Source organism: Strix aluco, chromosome 12, assembly GCF_031877795.1.
Source record: "Strix aluco isolate bStrAlu1 chromosome 12, bStrAlu1.hap1, whole genome shotgun sequence".
Classification (NCBI taxonomy): domain Eukaryota; kingdom Metazoa; phylum Chordata; class Aves; order Strigiformes; family Strigidae; genus Strix; species Strix aluco.
In genome coordinates this window covers 19,519,851-19,539,553 of record NC_133942.1, presented here as the reverse complement: position 1 = coordinate 19,539,553, position 19,703 = coordinate 19,519,851, and the positions used below count along the sequence as shown (strand labels likewise).

The window sequence follows — 19,703 nt, the reverse complement described above, 5'->3', positions numbered from 1 at the left end:
GCACCCCCGGTGCCTCAGATGCTGCCCGGATGGGCTGCAGTGCCAGCGAGTTCTCTGCTTGGAGTTTCTTTGAAAGCATCAAAAGGAGAAGAGCACTCCTTGCTAAGGGCTCTTTGGTTGCAGGTGAAGAGTGCTGCAGCCTGGGAGGGCTCTGAGTAGTGTCAAGCCCTGTAGCTAAAAAGTCCTTTCCCAGCCTGGCAGTGGCTGAGCCCTGGCAGCATCCCTGGGTTATCTGTTCCAGTGCTCAACCATCCGTACCACTAGGCATTAGGGAAAACATTCAAACCCTAATCTCCCTCAGTGCAATTCAAACCTATTATTTCTTGTTTTATCCCCAGTGGACATGGAGAACAGCTATTATATTTCTCTTTGCTGCAACCTTTTACATATTTGAAGGCTGTTATCACATGTCCCTTCAGTCTTCTCCTCTCAACACAAAGCATAATTCTTTCAGTTTTCCCTTGGAGGTCATGTTTTCTACACCTTCAATTGTTTTTCTTGCTTTCGAGAGGTTACTGTGATAGCAAGCTGGAGTTTTTGTTGTTTCTTCACCTGTCTGCCTTGGAGCATTCATTATGTTACAGATGTATATGAAGTGACCATTATCTTCTCTAATCTATGGTTATTTATAAAGTACCCTATATTCCTGAGCCTATGTTTTATCAGAAAGTATAGCTCTTAGCCTTGATAAATAATTTAACATTATGATATGATCATGCAAACAGGGGCTTCCTAAGCTATTTATTATTTTTTGCTTTATTTTTCTAAAGTAACAAGTCGTCCATGTAACACTGTGAATGAACCAGGCGATTCACAGACACGGACTAGAAGGTATATCCTATTTCACAGAGCTTCCAGATAAACAAGGAGATGAAGGAAAACACCAAGTCAAACTCCAGTTTAGCTACAGAGAAAAGTGCTGAATAAAGAACGATAGATTTTCTGAAAAGCAGAGATTTTGGGGCAATCCAGAAGAGTATTTGCTCAGTATTTGCAGAGATAATAATACAGTATGAATGCAAAGCAAGAAGAGCTGGAACATTGCTGGGATGAATGGAGCATAGCCTGACTGGGAGGCTGGGGGAGAAAAGAGGGTGGAGACGAGGCCGGGAATGGTGGTGTCTGAATATGTCTTTCTTGGGTAAGTGGAGTTGGCTGTAGAGGAGATGTGGGAGGGAAAGCACAACAGCATTGCTACTGGTGATGTTTTCAAAAGCAACATTTTCAGCTGCCTCGCTGCTCTTTGGTTAACATCAGATTCATTTTGATCCCAACTTTCTGGTCATCGTAGTTGTCTCTCCCTCTGGTGTTGCAAAGGGGCAGGTTGGAAGTGGCTGTACTGCTGGGCTGGAGCAGGGTCTGACCACCTTTTCACTCAGGGGTAGCCCTGGGGCATCCTTAACATCTCCCCAACCTTCGGCAGCACTGTGGCTCCATCGCTGCTGCTGACATTGCTTCCCTGGCAGGAATACTGCATAGGCTTAGCATGGAGAACAGCTAAACACTGTCCTTGCAGGTAGTGTGGATACTGCTGGCCGGTGAGACCCCTGCTTGGATGGAAGGAGAGTCATCGAAAGTCTTTCAGAGTATAGGCTTGACAAGTTTGATACTCAGAACGTACAAAGGCTTTTTAAAGTATTAACAAATAGACTTTTTATAGTTAATATTCATAGTATGTTTGTCCATAACACAGGCTGAGGTATTCACAGAAACAGCTACTGCATCACTGTTTAGATTTTAAGTTTCAGAGGAGCTCCAAAATATTTTATATTGTGTTTTAAGATGAAAGGATGGTATATCAGGAATTACCCCAGGCTACCCTTGACTCTTACTCTGCATTTTTATAATACAAAACTGGCTTTTTTTCTATGTCCCTCTACCCATTTCTCTGTCAAGTGGAAGGTAAACCTAAATCTTAAAATCTGTACTCTCTTTGTACTCCATTTTTTCCTTTAACCTTACCTGGAAAATACACTGCTGAAGCCAGTGAGAATTCTTCCAAATAAAGCCATTCATCAGCATTATACATCAGAAACTCAACCTCTTTACCTACATAACAACAAAAAATATATGCTATTGCCAAGATAGATTAAGAAAGTCGAAGTCTAGGTAGCTGCTTTATTTCCAGGAGTTACTAATGACAATATATATTTTGAGTGTCAGAGCACTAGTCAAACCTATAAAAGAGATTGGTGACTGCTTGATATCAATGACGTTTTTAAAGTTTGTCTCAGGCTTGTGTAGTGAGTCCAGCACTTGTCTGAGTCTCAGAGGGGCAACAGAGTGGCCTCGTGCTTAGAGGAAACTGTATCTCAGCTGTGAGCAGCCAAAAGAGGTGTGAATGAAAGAATGAAAGTGATAAAGAGCCATGACTGTGTTGTAGGAGTTCATGTTGTCCAGATTTCTACACCTACCCCCCCGCCCCCCAAAAAAAGTTAATAGGAGAAACTTGGAGAAACCCTCAACTGTAAATTATGTCTTTAATCCAATTACATCCTGTGGAGGATATTGGGATGAATTGGCTGAATGATATGTTATAGTCCATGACAGTTCAGTGCCTACTGTCATCAGAAATGTTTCTGAAAGCTTGAAAGCTAGTGTACTGCATCCATCGGGTGTGTTTCTTAAGACTCTTAAGAATGTGATTTATTTTGTTTGTTTTTTTTTTTTTTTTTTTCTCAAGACCTGGAAATACATTCAGAGGCAGTAAATTGTCCCTGGATTATTGCAAGGGTAGAATATACTTTGTGGTGTACTATCCCTGTGGTGTTAGGCCTGCAACTGCCTTGGCAGTTCTTGGGGTTTCCCACTTTTGTAGAAATGGGGAGGTGTTGAGGTGGTCATGGAGCATTAGAGTTCAGCTCTGAGGCTTTTGAGGGTTGGTAGGTCTTGTAGATGTCTAAGCTTGGGAGCATCAACTTGAGTTGGATGACTGAGGGGCTGAGTCCATTCACAGGACCCAATGTTTGCTGGAGAATGGGGAGTGCAGCTGTGGATCAGATGAGACATGGTTACTTCTTATCCCATAGATCTTAGACAGATTTGGGGTATGAAACTAGAGATAGCACATGTAGAAAGTCCTCCTAAGAAAAAAACCTGTGGAGTGTAAAGAAGGTCAGACTATGGATCTGTTTGTTGGCAAGGATATTGCCATCAGAACATTGGGTAATAGATGCTGGCTGTGCTTAGTTTCACAAGAACCTCCTTGATCTTTTAGATGTAGCCATGTCCTTCTAACCTGCTTGTGCCAGAGGGACACTGCCATGATCTGTGTTCCTTAAAAATGAGGAGGTGCTGTGCAAGCAAGGACAACAAAGGTTAAGTGCTGGCAGGGCTTTGTGAGCCCCCGAGAACTGTATCCCCACAGCAGGGTCTTTGCCAGCCTGCCGTATGTCCCATGGTTGGTTATGAAACCAACCATCTCCCCCCAGTACTAATGCTGTAGGAGATGTCCTCTTTGCTCCTTGTGTCAGAGGTATGAGTTCTGCTCTCAAAGCAGAGGACAGCAAAGACTTCCTTCATACCATTCACTAGAGAGGCCTTTCATATCCCACTGCCTGATTAGGTACCTTCCGTCGAAGCAACACCTTGGCTGCTTGGAGAAAGCAATAAGTCCTCAGTAAGTCTCTCCCACCACTTTGCTGCAAGGGAGATCTTTATGGTCTCTCCTCAAATTGTTTACACCAGTCTATACCAGCTGATATTTTTATGACTTGTTTTGTGGACTGCACCTTGAAATGTAGAGGTCTCCCCTTCTTCTTCCCAGGCCAGCCAGTGGTGCAGGGTATGGCCGAAGGAACGTGCGCACCATGCAAAACCCTGTTCTCCTGGTTTGCATGCAAAGAATTGACGTTGCGAAAGAACAAAAGTCATTCAAACTGAAATTGCCTGTTTGCTTTTTTGTGTTTGGAGAAATACAGCGTGTGTAGTCCCAACAGAGGCATCTTGCGGCAAGAGCTGAATTTTGCTTTTGCGTCTCAAAAGCTGGAAGTCACGCGGGCCCGGGGAGTAACATAAAAAAAAGCTAGAACCTGCCAGAAGGAATTCACAATAAAGGGAGAGACTTTTTTGCCTTGTGACTAAAACACCTGTCACGGCTGCCAGGACTCTGCTAATTACACAATAACTTTATTATATCCCACTTGGAAGAACAAACAATACTTGAAGCTCCAAAAATGAGCAGCCTTTAGACTAGATTAATGCAGGCAGAATGACTTCATGGAGCCTGTGTTTGCCCTGTCCTCCCAGAAGCTCTGGGGAGTAAAATTGCTTGAAGGAACCCCCTCTCTGTTGCTAGTGCTACATAATAAAGTAATTATGCAATTAGAAATAGATTACTGATGGGAGAGAGGCATTTTCTATGCAATGTACATAAAAGACAAGCTACTCTGAATAGGTTTGTAACCTCAGTGCAGCATCTCTGCTTGTTTTTGCTTGAGCTTCTGGTAGTCCCTGGTAGCATCCAGATAGGAGAAAAGGAACATCTCTAGTTGAGTGTGTTTTTTCTTCCCATGTGAGTGTATAAGGGAGATCCTTATGGAAGGTTGCAGTACGGTCCCCACATTGCTCAACTCCTTGGGATCCTGTGTTTGCACAGCGTGAACGGCTACAGCATGAATTAAAGGGTTTCACCTTGTGATGGAGGCGTTTGTGATGTTGACTGGCAGGTTGGGTGAGAATAGATGGAAGTGGGGAATGATGTATTAAGGCCTGATGTCCACTGAGGTTTCCAGCTTTGGCAACTGATAGCACAGGCTGAAGTTAGAAGGTCTAAAGATAAAACAAAGCATAAGCCAAAAATTGGGGTACATCTGAATATTGTGAAATAGCTCGGTGTGGCTCTCAAGTATAGATGTTCTTCCCTTCATTGCTTTATTCTACCTATGGGAACAAGCCTGCTGTTGGTTAGGGCAAGATTAGAGCAGTGATGCTCCTGGGCGCAGGCATTTGGGTGTACGGAGTCATGGCTGGGGCAGGAGGCTGAAGGAGTGGGAGCACGGTTGCTGGCTGGGCCTCTACAGGAGGGAGATCAATGTGGGTGCATTCGGGCATGCTGGTGTTCTGGGGACTGGCTCTGTGGAGATAGACAAGGATACATGAGTGCTGTGGGCTTGGGGGAGGCATGTGGACTGGCCCAGGAGGGCAGCGCTTGGCTACGGTGCTGATGGGTGCTGAGATGCTTGGGGAGTAAGAAGGTCTCGTGTACATTGACCAAGGAGGTGGGTGCTGAGGGCTCCGTGCTCATGGAGCAGCAGCTTATGGGTCAGCGTAGAGGGACCACCATGAGGTCTCCACCAGGTCCCTCTCAGCCTAGCAGGGATCGATATCAAGTCCTGTGAGCACGCAGCAGATGGGGAATTGGGAGTTAAGGAGTACTTGAGATGGTGGCAGATGAATTAGAGGAGACAAGGAGAACAGAATCTTCTGGGTTTGTTGCAGCTCACCCTAAAGGTTGTGGTGTTGACTTTTCCATATTTTGTTGAGTTCTCTCCTTTCTGCCATCCTTGGGTGTCTGTGGGCCTCCAAGGGGTGCCAGCATGGCGCAGGGCTCCTCCCGTGGGAAACTCCCTCTTTAACCTTGCTCCAGTGAGAGCAAATAATGAACACCAGAGAGGCCATGGAGACTCCCACTACCTCCATCCTGGGGGGGGTGGTGATTACTCTGCCTCATTTCCTTGCCTGTCTGATGGTGCTGTGAGCTTTTCAGGGTCAGGAGGGTAAGGGGGAGGTGATGTCATTTGTGGTGGTGGTAGGACACAGCATGAACTAAGCAGGATCTGCTCCCTCATGAGTCCCTGCAGGTATCAGCCTGACTGAAGGTCTTCATGTATGTGCCTGAGTGAAACTGGAGGAGGGGAGATGAGGACGCATTGGGCAAGAGAAATGGAGTGAATATGGGTTTGGGGTGAAATAGATCTTCTTTGGGGGTGATGTTTTTCCAGTCTAAACTGGGTTATGTATTCTGCCAAGCTCACGATGCCAGGGTATACAGGCACCACAGGAAACTGTTCTATCTTATGACAGCCCTAGGAGAGGACTTCGTGCAACACTCACCTCTGCTGTGGTGTCACCTGTAGCTACTTTAACTCCTGCAGGATTGTCAGCCTGGTACCCCAAAACCAGGAAAGAAAACTTGAGGTGTCTTCCCTGCCCTGTGAGGTGCCTGAGGATGGGCCAATTGCTGGGGTGCTAGGACAGGCATCCTGTCCAGAGGCTGCTGGTAGTCCACTGCTGATCCACAGTGATCCATGCCGTATGGTCAGCAGGGCTTGCGGGTCCCCTTTCCTCTGTTGTACCTGATGGATGTGTGTGGTGTTTACAGGTCCTGTGGCAGTGATCAGCGGAGAGGAAGATTCAGCCAGTCCCCTCCATCACATCAACCATGGCATCACGACACCCTCGTCCCTGGACGCTGGCCCGGATACAGTGGTGATCGGCATGACCCGCATTCCTGTCATCGAGAACCCCCAGTACTTCCGACAAGGTCACAACTGCCACAAGCCAGACACATGTGAGTGCCCGATCCGGCCAGAAAACCCTGAGAGGACCAGTGCATGGGTTGGGGGGGATGGGGGAAGGAGGGGGAGGAGGAAGAAGTTAAGAGGATGAGGAAGAAGAAGAGGAGGTTTTTTGAGGAGAGTTGGTCTTGGTATGGTCCAGAAACCAAAGTGAATCTCAGGTTTCAGAATTCACAACATACATGTAGATGCTTCCAGAGAAGCCTTTCCACCCTCACCTTCACCTCCTTTCACCCTCCCTCCGCCACCCACCAGTCACCTTCCCCCCTTGCCTGAAAGTGCCATCTGAAGCCAGGCTCTGCCTCGTTGGCTCTGAGCGTGAAGTCCCAGGCATGAGCAAGAGCGGTCTGGGAGCATGGGAATGGACGTGACCCCTGCCTGGCCAGGGAAAGGACCTGCCTCCCCTTCCTCCTCCAGCAGTTTCCCAGCTATGGGGCTGCCTCCTTGGCTCCCCACCGGGCCAGGGAGAAGCTCAGGACATGTGGCCATAGATGGGGCAGGTGCATGGTGATAAAGAGCAGGAGGCTTAGATGTTGGATGTCTTGTTTTCATGGGCTTCTGTAAAGCTTTTACATCTTCCCCGTATAAATCTGGTTTGTGAACTGGGCTTGTTAGACTAGCAGGTGGTGATCAAGTGGTCCTCTCCATTTTGTGTTCCTAAATTCTGAGTGTAAAAGAAAAGCTCTGCGTACAAGGATGCTTTTCTGGGAGTCTCATACCGCTTCCCACATGAGTGGCGAGATGCAGCCTCCCCAACACGCAGCTCGCAGCCGGTAGTTGAGTTCTCCAAGGCCTCTTACCAGCTCTGAGACGCAAGCCAAGCAATGCGTGAGGTTCGCATAACATTCTTCTCCTGCTATTGCTCATCCTTTTGGTGTTTTGGTTCCAGGTAGAACTGGAAAAATAAAAAGCTTGCAGAAAAAAAAAAAAGGGAAAAAACTCCAGCTTGTGCTATCTCTGTGGCCCAGCTGGAAGCAGGGAGTGCTGCGTTGAAGTCACCTCTGCTCTCCTCTTGGCTGCTGCTGACTCATGAGTGCAGGAAACATAACTCAGCCCCTGGAAACAGGGAGTAGGCCAATCTCCCAACCTGTGGAAACTCATTCAACATTAAGTGCTTGGCAGGAGTACGCTGCTCCCCAGCCACCACTCCTCCCGTCAGGGGATGGGGAGCTGCAGCCACTGCTCCCGTGGAGGTCTCCCTGGGGCAGCCCCTCCTGGGTGCTGTGAGCTGGTGCCTGAGCTGTTATCACTGTGCTTCGCCTGCCAGAGTGATGGGGTGTACCCAATGAATGCGCCCAGCTTTCCCTTTGATTTTCACTTTAATGTGCTAAATTTGGTCTGTTTGTAGAGAGGGGAGGAGGAGGGCGGTGATTAGACAGGAGCGGAGAAGCTGAATGTAGCGTGGTTTTTCTGTGCCGTTAATTATATATTTTACATTTCTTATAGCACCTCATCTCAAAATGATTTACAAACTCTGATGGCTTGGGAGGGGGGGGCTCCCCCGCTTTATTTTTACCTTCCCCTCCTGTGCTCTCTCAAATCTCTTTAATCTATGCGCCAACCATTGCAAGATGTGGGTGCTACTGCAGCTGTGCAGTAGCAGAGCTCAAAGGATTAAATTGTGCTCTGAGCATTTGCCCTGTGGGGCTTGTCAGAGCTGGGCAGGTCACAGGGGAAGTCGCTTGTGGCAGGATTTGGCCTCATAGTTTCATGGGGCTGGTTGGTTAGGATCTGAAGAGTTCACAGGGATGCTTGGGGGTGGCATCTGGAGCCACTTCTCTCGTGGAAGGTGCCACAGGGGTGAAATGCAACACTAGTGACAACTGTGCACATTTGGAAATCCATGGCAAATTGCCACCTCTGAGCTCCAAGTTTCCTGGGGCTGCGAGGCAGTGAGGCTGCAACCAAACCCCCACCACAGGCACTCCCTTTGGGTGCTAACAAGAGGCAAACCACAGCTGGATGCTGACAGGCTGAAAGCCCTTATATTTTTTTAGATTTGCTTGTCATTCACAGGGCAAAACCCAGGCTTTGAGACCTCAGGCAGGGTTAGATTTGGTGTGTGTTTTGTATTTTAGTCCTCAAGACTTTACTTGGACCAAACTTTTGACTTCACTGGTGGCTTTGCTTGAGGCTGGAAAGTTTCATAATTCACCTTTTAAATTAACCATGCTTTGGGGAGCTTTTGCTTTAAGGGGTTTGTTTGATCTGATGTGCTCTGCTCAACTTAAACCTAAGCTGGAGAATATTTGTTGCTCCTATTATCCCCATGGTTTTCATGCCAGAGGGTTTTTCTTTCCCCCTGTGCAGAGCTTGGACACAAACAGTTCTTCATTTGGTGTCACTTGTAGAGAGGAGAACTCCTCTGGGCTGGGGAGTGCCTCGATGCCCAGCTGAGCTTGTACTGATGCAAGCTGTCATCTCTTTCCTGCCACCCACCTCCCACAGAGCTGCTATCCACCTGTAAGCAAAGGTGCTCCATGGCACCCAGCATCTCTCCTTTGCACTGTGTTGCTAGAGCAACATCTTCAGCAAGTAATTTCTTTCTCCATCGTGAAGCTTTTCTCCTTCCTTCCTCCTGCAAGCATCCCTCTGCTCTTGGATGTTGTCTGGGTTGAGGACATGCCAATACCCATTGCCGCGCTGCAATGAGGAGAGCAAACTCTATATGCTTAATGCAGTATTAATAGTACATTGATGTGATATAGATTTCTGTCACCCTCTATACTAGCAAACATCGCTTATCACGCAGGGATGATGGATGTTTATTCCCAGCCACTTAGCTCTGCATAATGGAATTGCAGCTGAAATATGGAGAGCGGCTCCCTGCCCACAGCGCTGCAGCCTGTCTCGCTCCCACCGTGCAGTGCTGTCCTCTGGGCTGCTCTTGTTAACGTGTCCTCAAGGAGATAGAGATATGTTCCTCACTGGGGATGTTCTGTCCTCACATCGATGGGATGAAGGGCACAGGAGCCAGCTCTCACCTCTGACTCTATGGGATTTTTGGAGTTGTCTCTTTACCCCCTTTCTGCTTCTGTCTGATTTAGAGAAGCAGGAGGGACAAGCTTGGCTCAGGGTCCTCTTTCCCTTCCTGGCTGAAGGCTTCTGGAAGAGCTGTGGAAGAAACTGCACCACCCTCTTTTCTTGTGATGAAGCATTGAGTCTTTGAGAAGATGCTATCCCCATCTTTACACTATAACTCCACGGCATGCTGGGCAGCACTAGGGTTTGCAACTAATCCTTGTTTCAGCCATCCTCAGCCCTACCTGGAGGGTTAAGCAAAAGCTTGGCAAGGGGGACAATCCAACTGCAAACTGATTTCAGAAGAGCTGAAATAGCCTTTTTTCTCCTGATCTTTTACATGTGGAAGTGAAACCAAGTGGCATATCTCCTCAGCAGATGTCAGCAGGAGGAGCGACAGGTTGTGATGAGTTTGCACCTCTCTATATTTGGAAACAAACAGATAAGAGGAGAAGAACAGGACTTGTGGAGCAAGCACCATGGACAGAATATCTGAAGAGGAGATACGTGTAGGACCATGCAGCTCAATCGTATGGTCAGTGATTTTGGTAATGCAAAACATGATTCAGTCTACCCTCATTTGTGTCCAGAATATTGCTATCAGTCCGTCTGGGCAGGAAAAGTCAGCTCATTATAATGGATAGTTCCTGATCAGTGGAAAAAAAGGGAGCCTCTGCTTGGAATAAGTATATGCTGCTTGGCAGTAACAGCAACTTTTAACCTTAGCTCCATCTCCTGATGTTCAGGATTTGAATTTGCAAAATGGGTAATTATGAGTAGCTGGAGATTTTTGTCATGAAAGACTGGTAAAGTTTCAGAAGAAACATTTTGGAAGATTGTTTTACTTTAAGAATAGTAATTAATAGCATGATGCAACAGATGCAGATTAGTTCTTGGATCTTGTATCTCAAGCTTTACTCAAATGCCACAGCACAGTTTTGCAGTTATTCTGTTCTCTGATACTTCTTGTCAGACCAAAGAGGTCTTCTTGAGAGTGACACAAATCAGAAAAAAAAATCCAAACCTTAATGGAGAAAATTAATCAGGGGGCAAATCCTATGCATAACCCAGTCTGTCTCCCATCAGTGGATGCTCCATTCCCACCGGTGCTGTGAAGCTAGACTTTGGGGCAAGTGGTTTGATTTTGGTGGAGGTTGTTGCCAGACATGACCAGAGCTGGCTGTGTTTTCCTCTTCCAGGACTGGCACAGACTGGGGACTGGGATGCATTCTCCACACGGGTGGAGCAGCCGTCCTTCCGTACAGTCCTAATGAGAGTTTTTTTTCAACCTCATTTATTACAGGCTGCCCTGACATAATTACATATTCGAAGTTAGTAATTACACGTATTCATGCTAATTAAGTAATTAGATATAATTACACTAACTGTAAATACATGGTAATCGGCTAAAAAGAAGTACTTCAGAAAAAAACAAGGCAAATCACACAATAAAAGCGCCATCAGCACTCTTTCACTCAGTACCCTGTCTTTATCTTGTATTTCAGTGCAGTTTAAAAGGAACATTGTGGTCATTACAAAAATCATATTTTTTAAACAAATAGATTTCCTTACCGCTGCTTTTAATAGGTCTTGAAAACAAAAATGGGAAGGATATTTACCCTTATCACTGTGAATTCTTTTTGTTTGCCTAGTGTGTTTGATTCATCCTGGGCATGAGAAGCTAAAGAGTATGCAGCATTTCTATTTTTGGTCAGTTCATGTTCCCATTTTTGCCAAAAACAACAACAACATAAAAATAAAGACATAAAATGCTTGCAGTTTTATTTAGCTAAGAAAGAAAACTGAAACTGCTGGTAGTGGAAAAGAGAAACTTTCCTTTTTTTTTTTTTTTTCCCCAGGGATAAGAGGATTTGTCAAATATTATTTTCACACAGTATAAATGTGGAGCCCAGTGTGAAGTGACAGCAGCACTCTGCTGCCTAGTGCCCAGCCTGGGGCTAGGCTGTACAGGTCTCAGTCCCTCCCACAGGTCTCTACTGTTTCTCCAGTTTCTCCAGACTTTTCTTTTCCTTTTCTCTCCTCTAACGTGAAAGCCCCAGGCTCTTCTCCAGCAGAACCCAATGTCCATAACTTCTCTGAAGCAGGCACTTGTGGGTCCAGATTCTTCTTCACTGGGGCTCCTCACTGTCTTACAGTCATATCTTTCTCAGACAACCCATATGAGATGCTTTTAGGGGATTTAATTATGACCTATAAGTAGATGTAGACTCATTTATGTGTGTTTTGCTACTCTATTCTGTGTCTCCTAATTTGTCCTAACAAAGCCTGAGTTTGTGACTTGGGTCTGTGAAAAAGCCCTGACCTCAATGCTCAGCTATTAGCAGGTAGAAGGCATTAGAGGTCTCTGCAATGACCTTCTGCCTCCAGATTTCCTTTCCTTCTGCTTTGTGGTTGCTTCTCATAGAAAATGCTCTGAGTTCCAAGTGCTGACATGGACGTCCTGAAAAAGATTTGGATGTTGAAGAAACCTGCAGGCTCTGGCTGGCTGCTGCCAGAGCAGATGTTGCAGGTATCTGAAAAAAAGTGTGAGCAACCAAATTTACTGCTTCTGTCCCCTGCTGGAGCAGAACTGAACTTCCCTTGTGCTCAACATCATCTTGTCCCCTTGCCCAGGCTGCAACATCTGACTAACAGGAGATCCCATGGCCAGTGGGACTTGATCCAAACTGCTCAGCTCTCACCAGCCCTCTCAGATGGTTTTTCTTACCTGTGGCTGTTTTATGTTTTGCATCATTCCATCCAGCTCTGAAAGAGCAAGTGGAAGAAATATCTGCATTTTCCAGAACTCAGAAGTCCAACCTGCATTTGCAGAGGTTCTGCCTGGCCCCTGCCTGCTTTAGAAGGAGCCACTGTAGCCAGCAGTGCAGCCCTGCCTTGCTCCAGATGTGATGTGCACCTGACTTGGTTTGCAGACGAGCCAATTACCTCCTGCAGCTGATTGGGTTTTAGATCCTATCTCTGTTACTTTAACATGTGGTTACTGAAGATATTTGTAGCAACACCCAAGATCAAAGGGGGCTGAGCAGGCTCCAGCCCCAGTGTAGGGAAGTGATGCTGGCAGTACAACTGCAGTGGGTTTTGATACATTGGGCAGCGACGTTCCTGGTGATGGGGATCCAGTAGGAAGAGAAATCCTTAAATCAAGCAGAACATGACTTTGGGCTGCTAATGTTGACCTGCTTCCAGAGAAGCTGCCCTGGTGATGGAAATACCTCTGGAATAGACATCAAGGAGTGGTCAGGGAAGTATTTTCTCATACAAAACTCTGCCTGTTCCTCTGGCCTAAAAGCATCTCCTCTGGACCATTTAATCCCAGTGTCTGTGGGTCCAGCAAACAGGGTTGGCTTGCCTGGGGTGTTTTCGGAAATGGAAAGTGTGAGCTGTAAGCACTTAAGCCAGACGAGCGGATGCCCTGGGATGGTTTCCTTCTGGATTTGGAGTGGCTCTAGAACAGCAGGCTGCTCTTTCTTCCTGGCAGCCTCATCCCTGCATCAGATGGTTTGGACCGGACTGCCCAAGACATGCACCCTCTCATGGAGGATGTGTACGTGCACTCCTGATACTCCGTCTTGCATCCAGCCCCCTGCTCATCTCATATAGGGGCTCACACACTCTCCCACTGCTCTTGCAGTATTGCCTGGACCCCAGGCACACACCACCATCCCTGTGTAGGTGGGCACGCGTTCCCTACCCGCTCACCCATGCACCATGGGATGGTTATGGTATAAGACATTTGCTGAATCAGCTCTTCTTCATTCCCCGTGGCTCAGCTTCCTGCACAGTGACACCTACGCACCGATCACATCTGCCTCACGACTGATGCTGCCGAAGCACATGTGGATTTATGCTGGGTGCCCTTGCAGCTCTGCCTCTCCTCGGCAAAGCCAGGGACACCACAATGTTCCTGACTAGGCAGTTCCCCTGCCAGGGATTGCCCAAAGCCATCAAAGATGGTTGTGTCTCCAGTTTTTAGTGGGTGTTCAGAGCTTGTCAAGACTCATTGTAGCAGGGTGAGAGAAGAGGAGTAGGATGAAATGGGGATAAAAAAGGTTTTCATTCCCTACGTTATTGGCTGCATGCCCAGGTATTGGTACTTCTTCTTATCCAGTTGCACTTGTAGTGCTCTTGACCCCATGGTGCTCTTAAACCTGAAGGAGGTGTCCAGGCCAGAGGAAGGAGGGCTCTGTTCATCAGCCAAGGCTCTTCATGCCTGTGGTTTTGTCCCTGCAAGACAAGAGGTATCGACATGGTGCATGACCGGAGGCTATTGCAAACTCAGTCAGCCCTGGTGTCAGGGGTAACGAAGGGGGTTCAAGAATATTCTCCTAATGGCTCATTGATTATGTGAATTTTTCTGTGGATCGCTATAAAAATAGCTGATGTGTGTATGTGTGCGTGGGTAGAGTTGTGGTACTGATTTCTTTTGGCCATCAGTTAAACGTTTGTCTTGCTTTTTAATGAGTTTACTGTGGCTTAAAAAAACTTTAAAAATGCTTGGCTGTTGGGAAGGTATCTGCAGGCTAGGGTACCTCTGCATTCCTAGGACAAGGGGCATGTGCCCATGGTACCTGGCCATGGGGTACCCCTGAAAGCACTGGGAGCTCCCAGGCTTTGCAAGGACATCGTGTTGTGACTTTTTAGTCTAACCAGGCTGGTTTTCAGGTTTAAAATCTAGCTCTCAGAAGTGCGTGGGGATGCATCATGGTTGTCTCTCTGGTTAGAAGATTGCAGGTTCTCATTGTTTGTTCATTGTCTGGTTAAATTACGATTCCTAATTAAAAATAACTGCTATTGTTTGGGAGTTGGAACAGTTTTGCATGACCGCACACAGTAGGAATGTGATTAGTAGTGTTGCCCTGTGGGACAAGAAGTACAGCCCAGGATCTAGCAGAGAAGTGGTATGTCAGTAGAGTTTAAAAAAATTAAAACTTACCTTAAGTGCTGCTTTTGGGCTAGGTGGCCCAAAATACCCCCTTCAGTCCTGAAAACTGGGGAAAGACCCATGTAAAAAGATACTCTGCCTAAAGAGCTTCTCATGTCAAAGGGGGCTTTTGTTTCCCAGCCTGGCATGGTGGCTGGCTCTGGGAATATGGTGTGCGCAGGCAGTGATGGTTCCTGCGTCCCGGGAGCATGGGGCAGGTGGAACAGTGCCGCTCTCTGTAGGGTGGAGCTTGATTGCTTCTTGTATAATATAACAAAAATACAGAAATTGTCATTTGTGTTTGTTGAACATTTCCAGTCCTCCTCCTTGTCCTTATGGCTGTCTTGCCCTTGTCAGTTGTGGGAGTGGACAGGGAGTGAATTCACTGCCAGTGGGGTGGAGGAAGATGCTGCTGCTAATGGAAGCAGCACTTCTGCTGGTGTGCTCCTGAAGCCCTGACCTGAAGCAGCTGTCTTGCACCATGGTTAAGCATAAAGCACTAGCCTTGTTGAACTTGGTGTGATTTAGTGAAGTGAACAGACCCAGCTGAGAATTCAGCAAACCTATTTCCACATGTAGCTGATGTAAGATTTGTATGCAAGTGTCTTGAGGTGAAAAGTACATTGAATTCACAGCATGTAAGGATTGCTCTTGATGCCCGGGTTTGTCTCCTATTAAGGCAGGGTTTATTGCATAATCCATTTTTAGATTCCTGCATGCTCATTCCTAAATAGACTGCAAGTTACTTAATGCTGGACCCTGCCTGAATCTGTTTTTCAGGCCCCCTCTCCCTGCCCCTACCTGGATAGATCCATTTAAGAAACAAGAACAAACTGAGACTTAGTGAAAGCATGAAAATTTCTATATGTACCACACCAGTGATCAGGCTGTCCTGCCATCTGAAGCTAAACGTGGTCAAGATGGGATGCAATACTCAAACTAAGCGATGACTTACAGTTTCATGTAGACTCAGCTTTTCCTGATATTAGTTCCAAGTTCCTATTTGTTGCTGATGTCACAAAAGTACCTGCGGTTCTGTGTCACAGTTGTGGGTCTGCAAAAATGTCACACTTTTCTTTCAGCCCTACTAACCTATTTTTCCTCAATGAATTGGAGCGCTGAGTCTGAAGGTTACTATACCTACCTATTTTTTTATATATATATATGTATTTGATCTATTTGAAATGTACTGGTTTATAATGTTTAGACACCTGTTCTTATCTTGCTAATATATTTTAACAGGTTTTACGTCATCCTTCCCTGTCCCACCACCACACCTTCTTTTTTCCCTTTGTGAGGGAAAAGGGACCTTTTTTTTTTTTTTCTTCCTACAAGCATCTCTTAAATTCAGGACGAGCAGTTTCTCTGTCTCCCATAAATGTGACTAGGAGACAATGGAGCTAAGTCTCCTGAGTATATATGGCAAATTTGCAATTAAAAAAAAACACTGGAACAAAATTACTTCAGCCCTTGTCTCCCTTCCCCCAGCCCTTCCCACCCCTCACCTCCTTCTTGCAGGATTAAGCTAAGCTAATCCTCAGATGAGCAAGATCTTTGGGAAAGCAAAGAAGCAAAGTAAAATCAAGGGAAGAGAAAGAAAAATCCTTCACACTCACCACTAATAAGGAAATTACGAGTGTCCTACATTATGAATTGAATGAATTTTTAATGGTTAGAAATCCAGTTGATTTATAATGCATCCATCCTGGACTGCAGGGCCTGTCACCAGCTAATAAATAAACAACAGGCCTTTTGTATTGAAATGATCAGTCATTTTACATCTCTGCACTGTAATTGATGTGGAGCATTGAGCAAGAGGAGATGATGGCCATCAGGTGTATACTGAAGCAAAGGACCTCATGCTTCAAACCATACTTGAGTTTTTGATATACCAGAAAGTTGCATCCCAATCTTCAATTCTTCTCTCAGATGGGCCACAGCTTCTGCTTTATCCCATTGCTCACAATCCAAAACCAAAAAGAAATAAAGAACTTGGCAGAAGGCACCATGATTTTGAAAGGTAATTTTAAGCCCAGCTTAGGGCCCTACTTGATGTGTCTTATGCTCTAGGACAAGTTAGTTACCCCCAGACAACAAGAGAATCTCCATCTGAGGTGGAGTTCAAAGCTTTCTTCCTACACATGGAAGGAGATAGGATGCTTTGTGTCTGACCCTTGTTAGACACCTTGTTCAGGGTGGGGTAGATTGTGCCGTCTGTTCTCTCGATGGTCCTGGCTATCGGCATGGCCAGGCTGAGGCTAGTTCAGAGTCAGAGATCAGGATGAAGTCATATGAATCCCACCACAAATGTTCACAATGAGGGCTGTGTTAAAAATAAATCTTGGGCAAATTCCGGAGATGGGGTGGGGTGAGACTGTCCTGTTCTCATGCCAGATTCCAGCAAAGCCCAAATGTCAGGGGAACCTTACTGAGAGCACAGCAGGCAGCTGAGTATTTGAGGGGTGGGGTATATTTATCCTTTTCTTAATGAGGAGAAGCAACCTGGCATCGTGCACCTCCATTGTTTCCTGGAAAGAGGCATTTCTCCTTCCAGCCCATCAAGGGGCTGCCAAGCATCTTCATCTCCATTTTATGGATGAGGGGAGGCAGCTGGAAATACATCAATTTGTTCAAGGTCACACCAGGTTGCTGACAGCTAGCAGTCTGGCCCATGTTCAGCCCGCTGGACCGTGTTGCATATTTATGAGTCGCCACCTGAAGTCATTTTACAGCCAGTCTTTTGGAGTCAGGAGTTCAGATGGACAAACAAGTTCTTGGAGCTGTCAGCTGTAGATTATGATCCCACAAAATGGCAATTCTGAGCTTTTCCTGCTCCTTTCCAGATAGATTAGATTAAATTCTCCCTTTCCACCTTCATGACGGCCATGCTACAGTCTAATGTTTCTGTTTTGCTCTCTCAACTAATTCTGAAGAGACCTTTCTTGCTGGCCTCCCAGGAGCTCTGCTAACCTCATTCCACCTAGGCATTGCCTCCTGGCCCTCTCAGTTGGAGTTGGTTGGAGCCCGAGTGCTGGGCTCAGAGGAAGAGCAGGGTTTTTTTACCTTGGCTTTAGATTCTGGCTGAAGGAATTGAGTGGGGAGCCTGGGATACAAGCCTTGCTGCCCAAGGAAAGCACCGCTTGCCAAGATGCAGACTTTCATCTTGACCTGGAGGAAGGAAGCACTTACTGCCTTATTTATTACATTTCCCCACAGCAGTGTAAATACTATATCCATGATAGATATGGATCTATGACTAATATAGAGATTTGAACTAAGTAATTGCAGTGCTTTTTTAATACAAGAGATCCTCAGCATCAAGTAGTATTAATGATCTGTCTTGACGTGGTCTCTGCAGAGGGCAATTGCAAACCTCAGTTCCGTGAGAATTTGAGAAATTGGGGGAGAAATCCTAATGTGCTGTTCATCCCCTCTGTTCCCTTTGGGACACTCCAGAAAGAGTATCCTGTCTGCTGATTTTTTCTCAGCTTTCCCTAGGCTCTCCAAGGATGGGAAGTCTAAGTGAGTTTTGGGAAAACAAATCCCTTTTGTAGGCAGGCTGGGCTAGGCTGTCAGAGGAGGCAACTTTGAGAAGAAATGTAATACAAAGATCCTAGCAGCTCCCTGTGGTCACTGACAGTTCTCTGGACATTTCTGGAAGAGTAAAATGATTAGTTACAGTGAGATAGCTAAATTCAGGCAGAGGTAATGATATTCTATGTCTCTGTTGATCTGAGCCTTGTCTCTTCTCTGTAGCTTTGATATGAAGCGCTCCATTCCACTTGCTTTCTGAAACCCTTGTGCAGCCTTGCTGCTGTGTGCTATTAAACAGGTGGCTACGTTATTATGAGAAACTCTCTATAAAGTCCACTCTTTAATGCCTTAGAATCTTTGGGGAGGAATTTAAGATATTAATAAATATTAAAATTTAACACCTAATACTTCTTTGCAGTGACATCATTGTGGGGGAAGGGATAACGGGATAGTAATTGCAGGATGTGCTGTGGGTCATTTTGTGTCTTGCATCACTGGTTGCAGAGAGTTGGTAGCCCGGCTGGCTGGTCCTTCTTGCTCCCTGCTGTAGGTGTGCTAGATGCTGGTGTTACAGCTGCAGAGCTCTAAGGCCTCTTTAAATTAATGGAGCTGTCTGAGAAGGTTATGAATGTCTTTTCAATTTATTTTTTTTCCCCCCAAACATAGCATCTCAAGCCTTGAATCAGGCTGTTAACCTTTTGCATTTGTCTCTTTCTAGCCATTTTCTTCTTTAATGTTATTTCTTTTCCTTCTTCTACCATCACCCTTTTAACACGAACGAGGGCAGGGGAGACCTGTGGACTCCATAGCTCATGTTCTTGCATTGTCAGTCCTGGAGGACCAGGTCTTGCTGACCTCTGTGGGCTGTGTTGAGTGGGGAGCGTGGGCTCAGGTGTTTCTTTGCTACAAGAATGGTAGCTCATTAACACTCTGTGCCCTGCAGATAACTTTTATTGATCATCAGCTACTTAATCAAAAACTCTATCACAGTTTGCTTCGATTATTCTTTTCCATCTCTTCATCTCTGGAGAATCAGTTTAGCTAAAGTTAATGTACTCATTATGCAGTTGGGAAACCACTGCCACAGACTGCTATGTAAATCATAGGTTTCAGGAAGGTTTGTGTTCTCCTTCTTGTGTGTAGCAGGATGAATATATTGGGTGCACATTCCTCCACTTGATGGGGTGAAAAAGGCTCTGGGGGAGTTGTGTTGAGCTGGGTTTTGACCTGCCTGGGGTCGCAGTACTCACCTTCCAAGTCATGCAGAGCCCAGGCACCACATCTAGATCCTCACAGTCCCGGTACAGTGATGACCAGCACTGTTGCTTACACCTAGTGCTAACTCACCCTCACCTTTCCAGAGACATGTGGTAGCCTCCACATCATCATAAATACCTACCAACATGTGCACCTGGACTGCTGGAGACCTCCCTCCCCTCTCATAGATGGATGTTTGGGTTGAAACAACTTTCTGGAGTTTTCTCTGCTGATGATTGCTCAGCTCTTGGGTGGTGAGGACTTTCCTATGGGAAACCAAGTGCTCAGGGTATAAGAGGACTGGGATGGGGTGTAACATGTGTAGGGGTATGCTGAGGAGGCATGGGCAGGGGATGTTTGAGAGATGGGAGGTGAGAGGAGAGCTGCGTGCCAAACTATGATGGCAAAAATCTGCACAGCTGGACCGTGTG

General features: G+C 46.2%; 1 protein-coding gene across 4 annotated transcripts in view; it reads left to right on the top strand.

Annotated features, from left to right (window-relative positions):
- Window positions 1–19,703, top strand: part of NTRK3 (neurotrophic receptor tyrosine kinase 3) — a 217,142-nt gene that overhangs the window by 110,810 nt on the left and 86,629 nt on the right. For all 4 annotated transcript variants that reach the window (XR_012624858.1, XM_074837433.1, XM_074837435.1 and 1 more), the window contains exon 12: window positions 6,323–6,511. Coding sequence is in view for 3 of the 4 variants with exons in the window: in XM_074837433.1 (XP_074693534.1) it covers window positions 6,323–6,511 (189 nt within the window). In the remaining variant the exon portion in view is untranslated. The remainder of the gene's footprint in view (window positions 1–6,322; window positions 6,512–19,703) is intronic.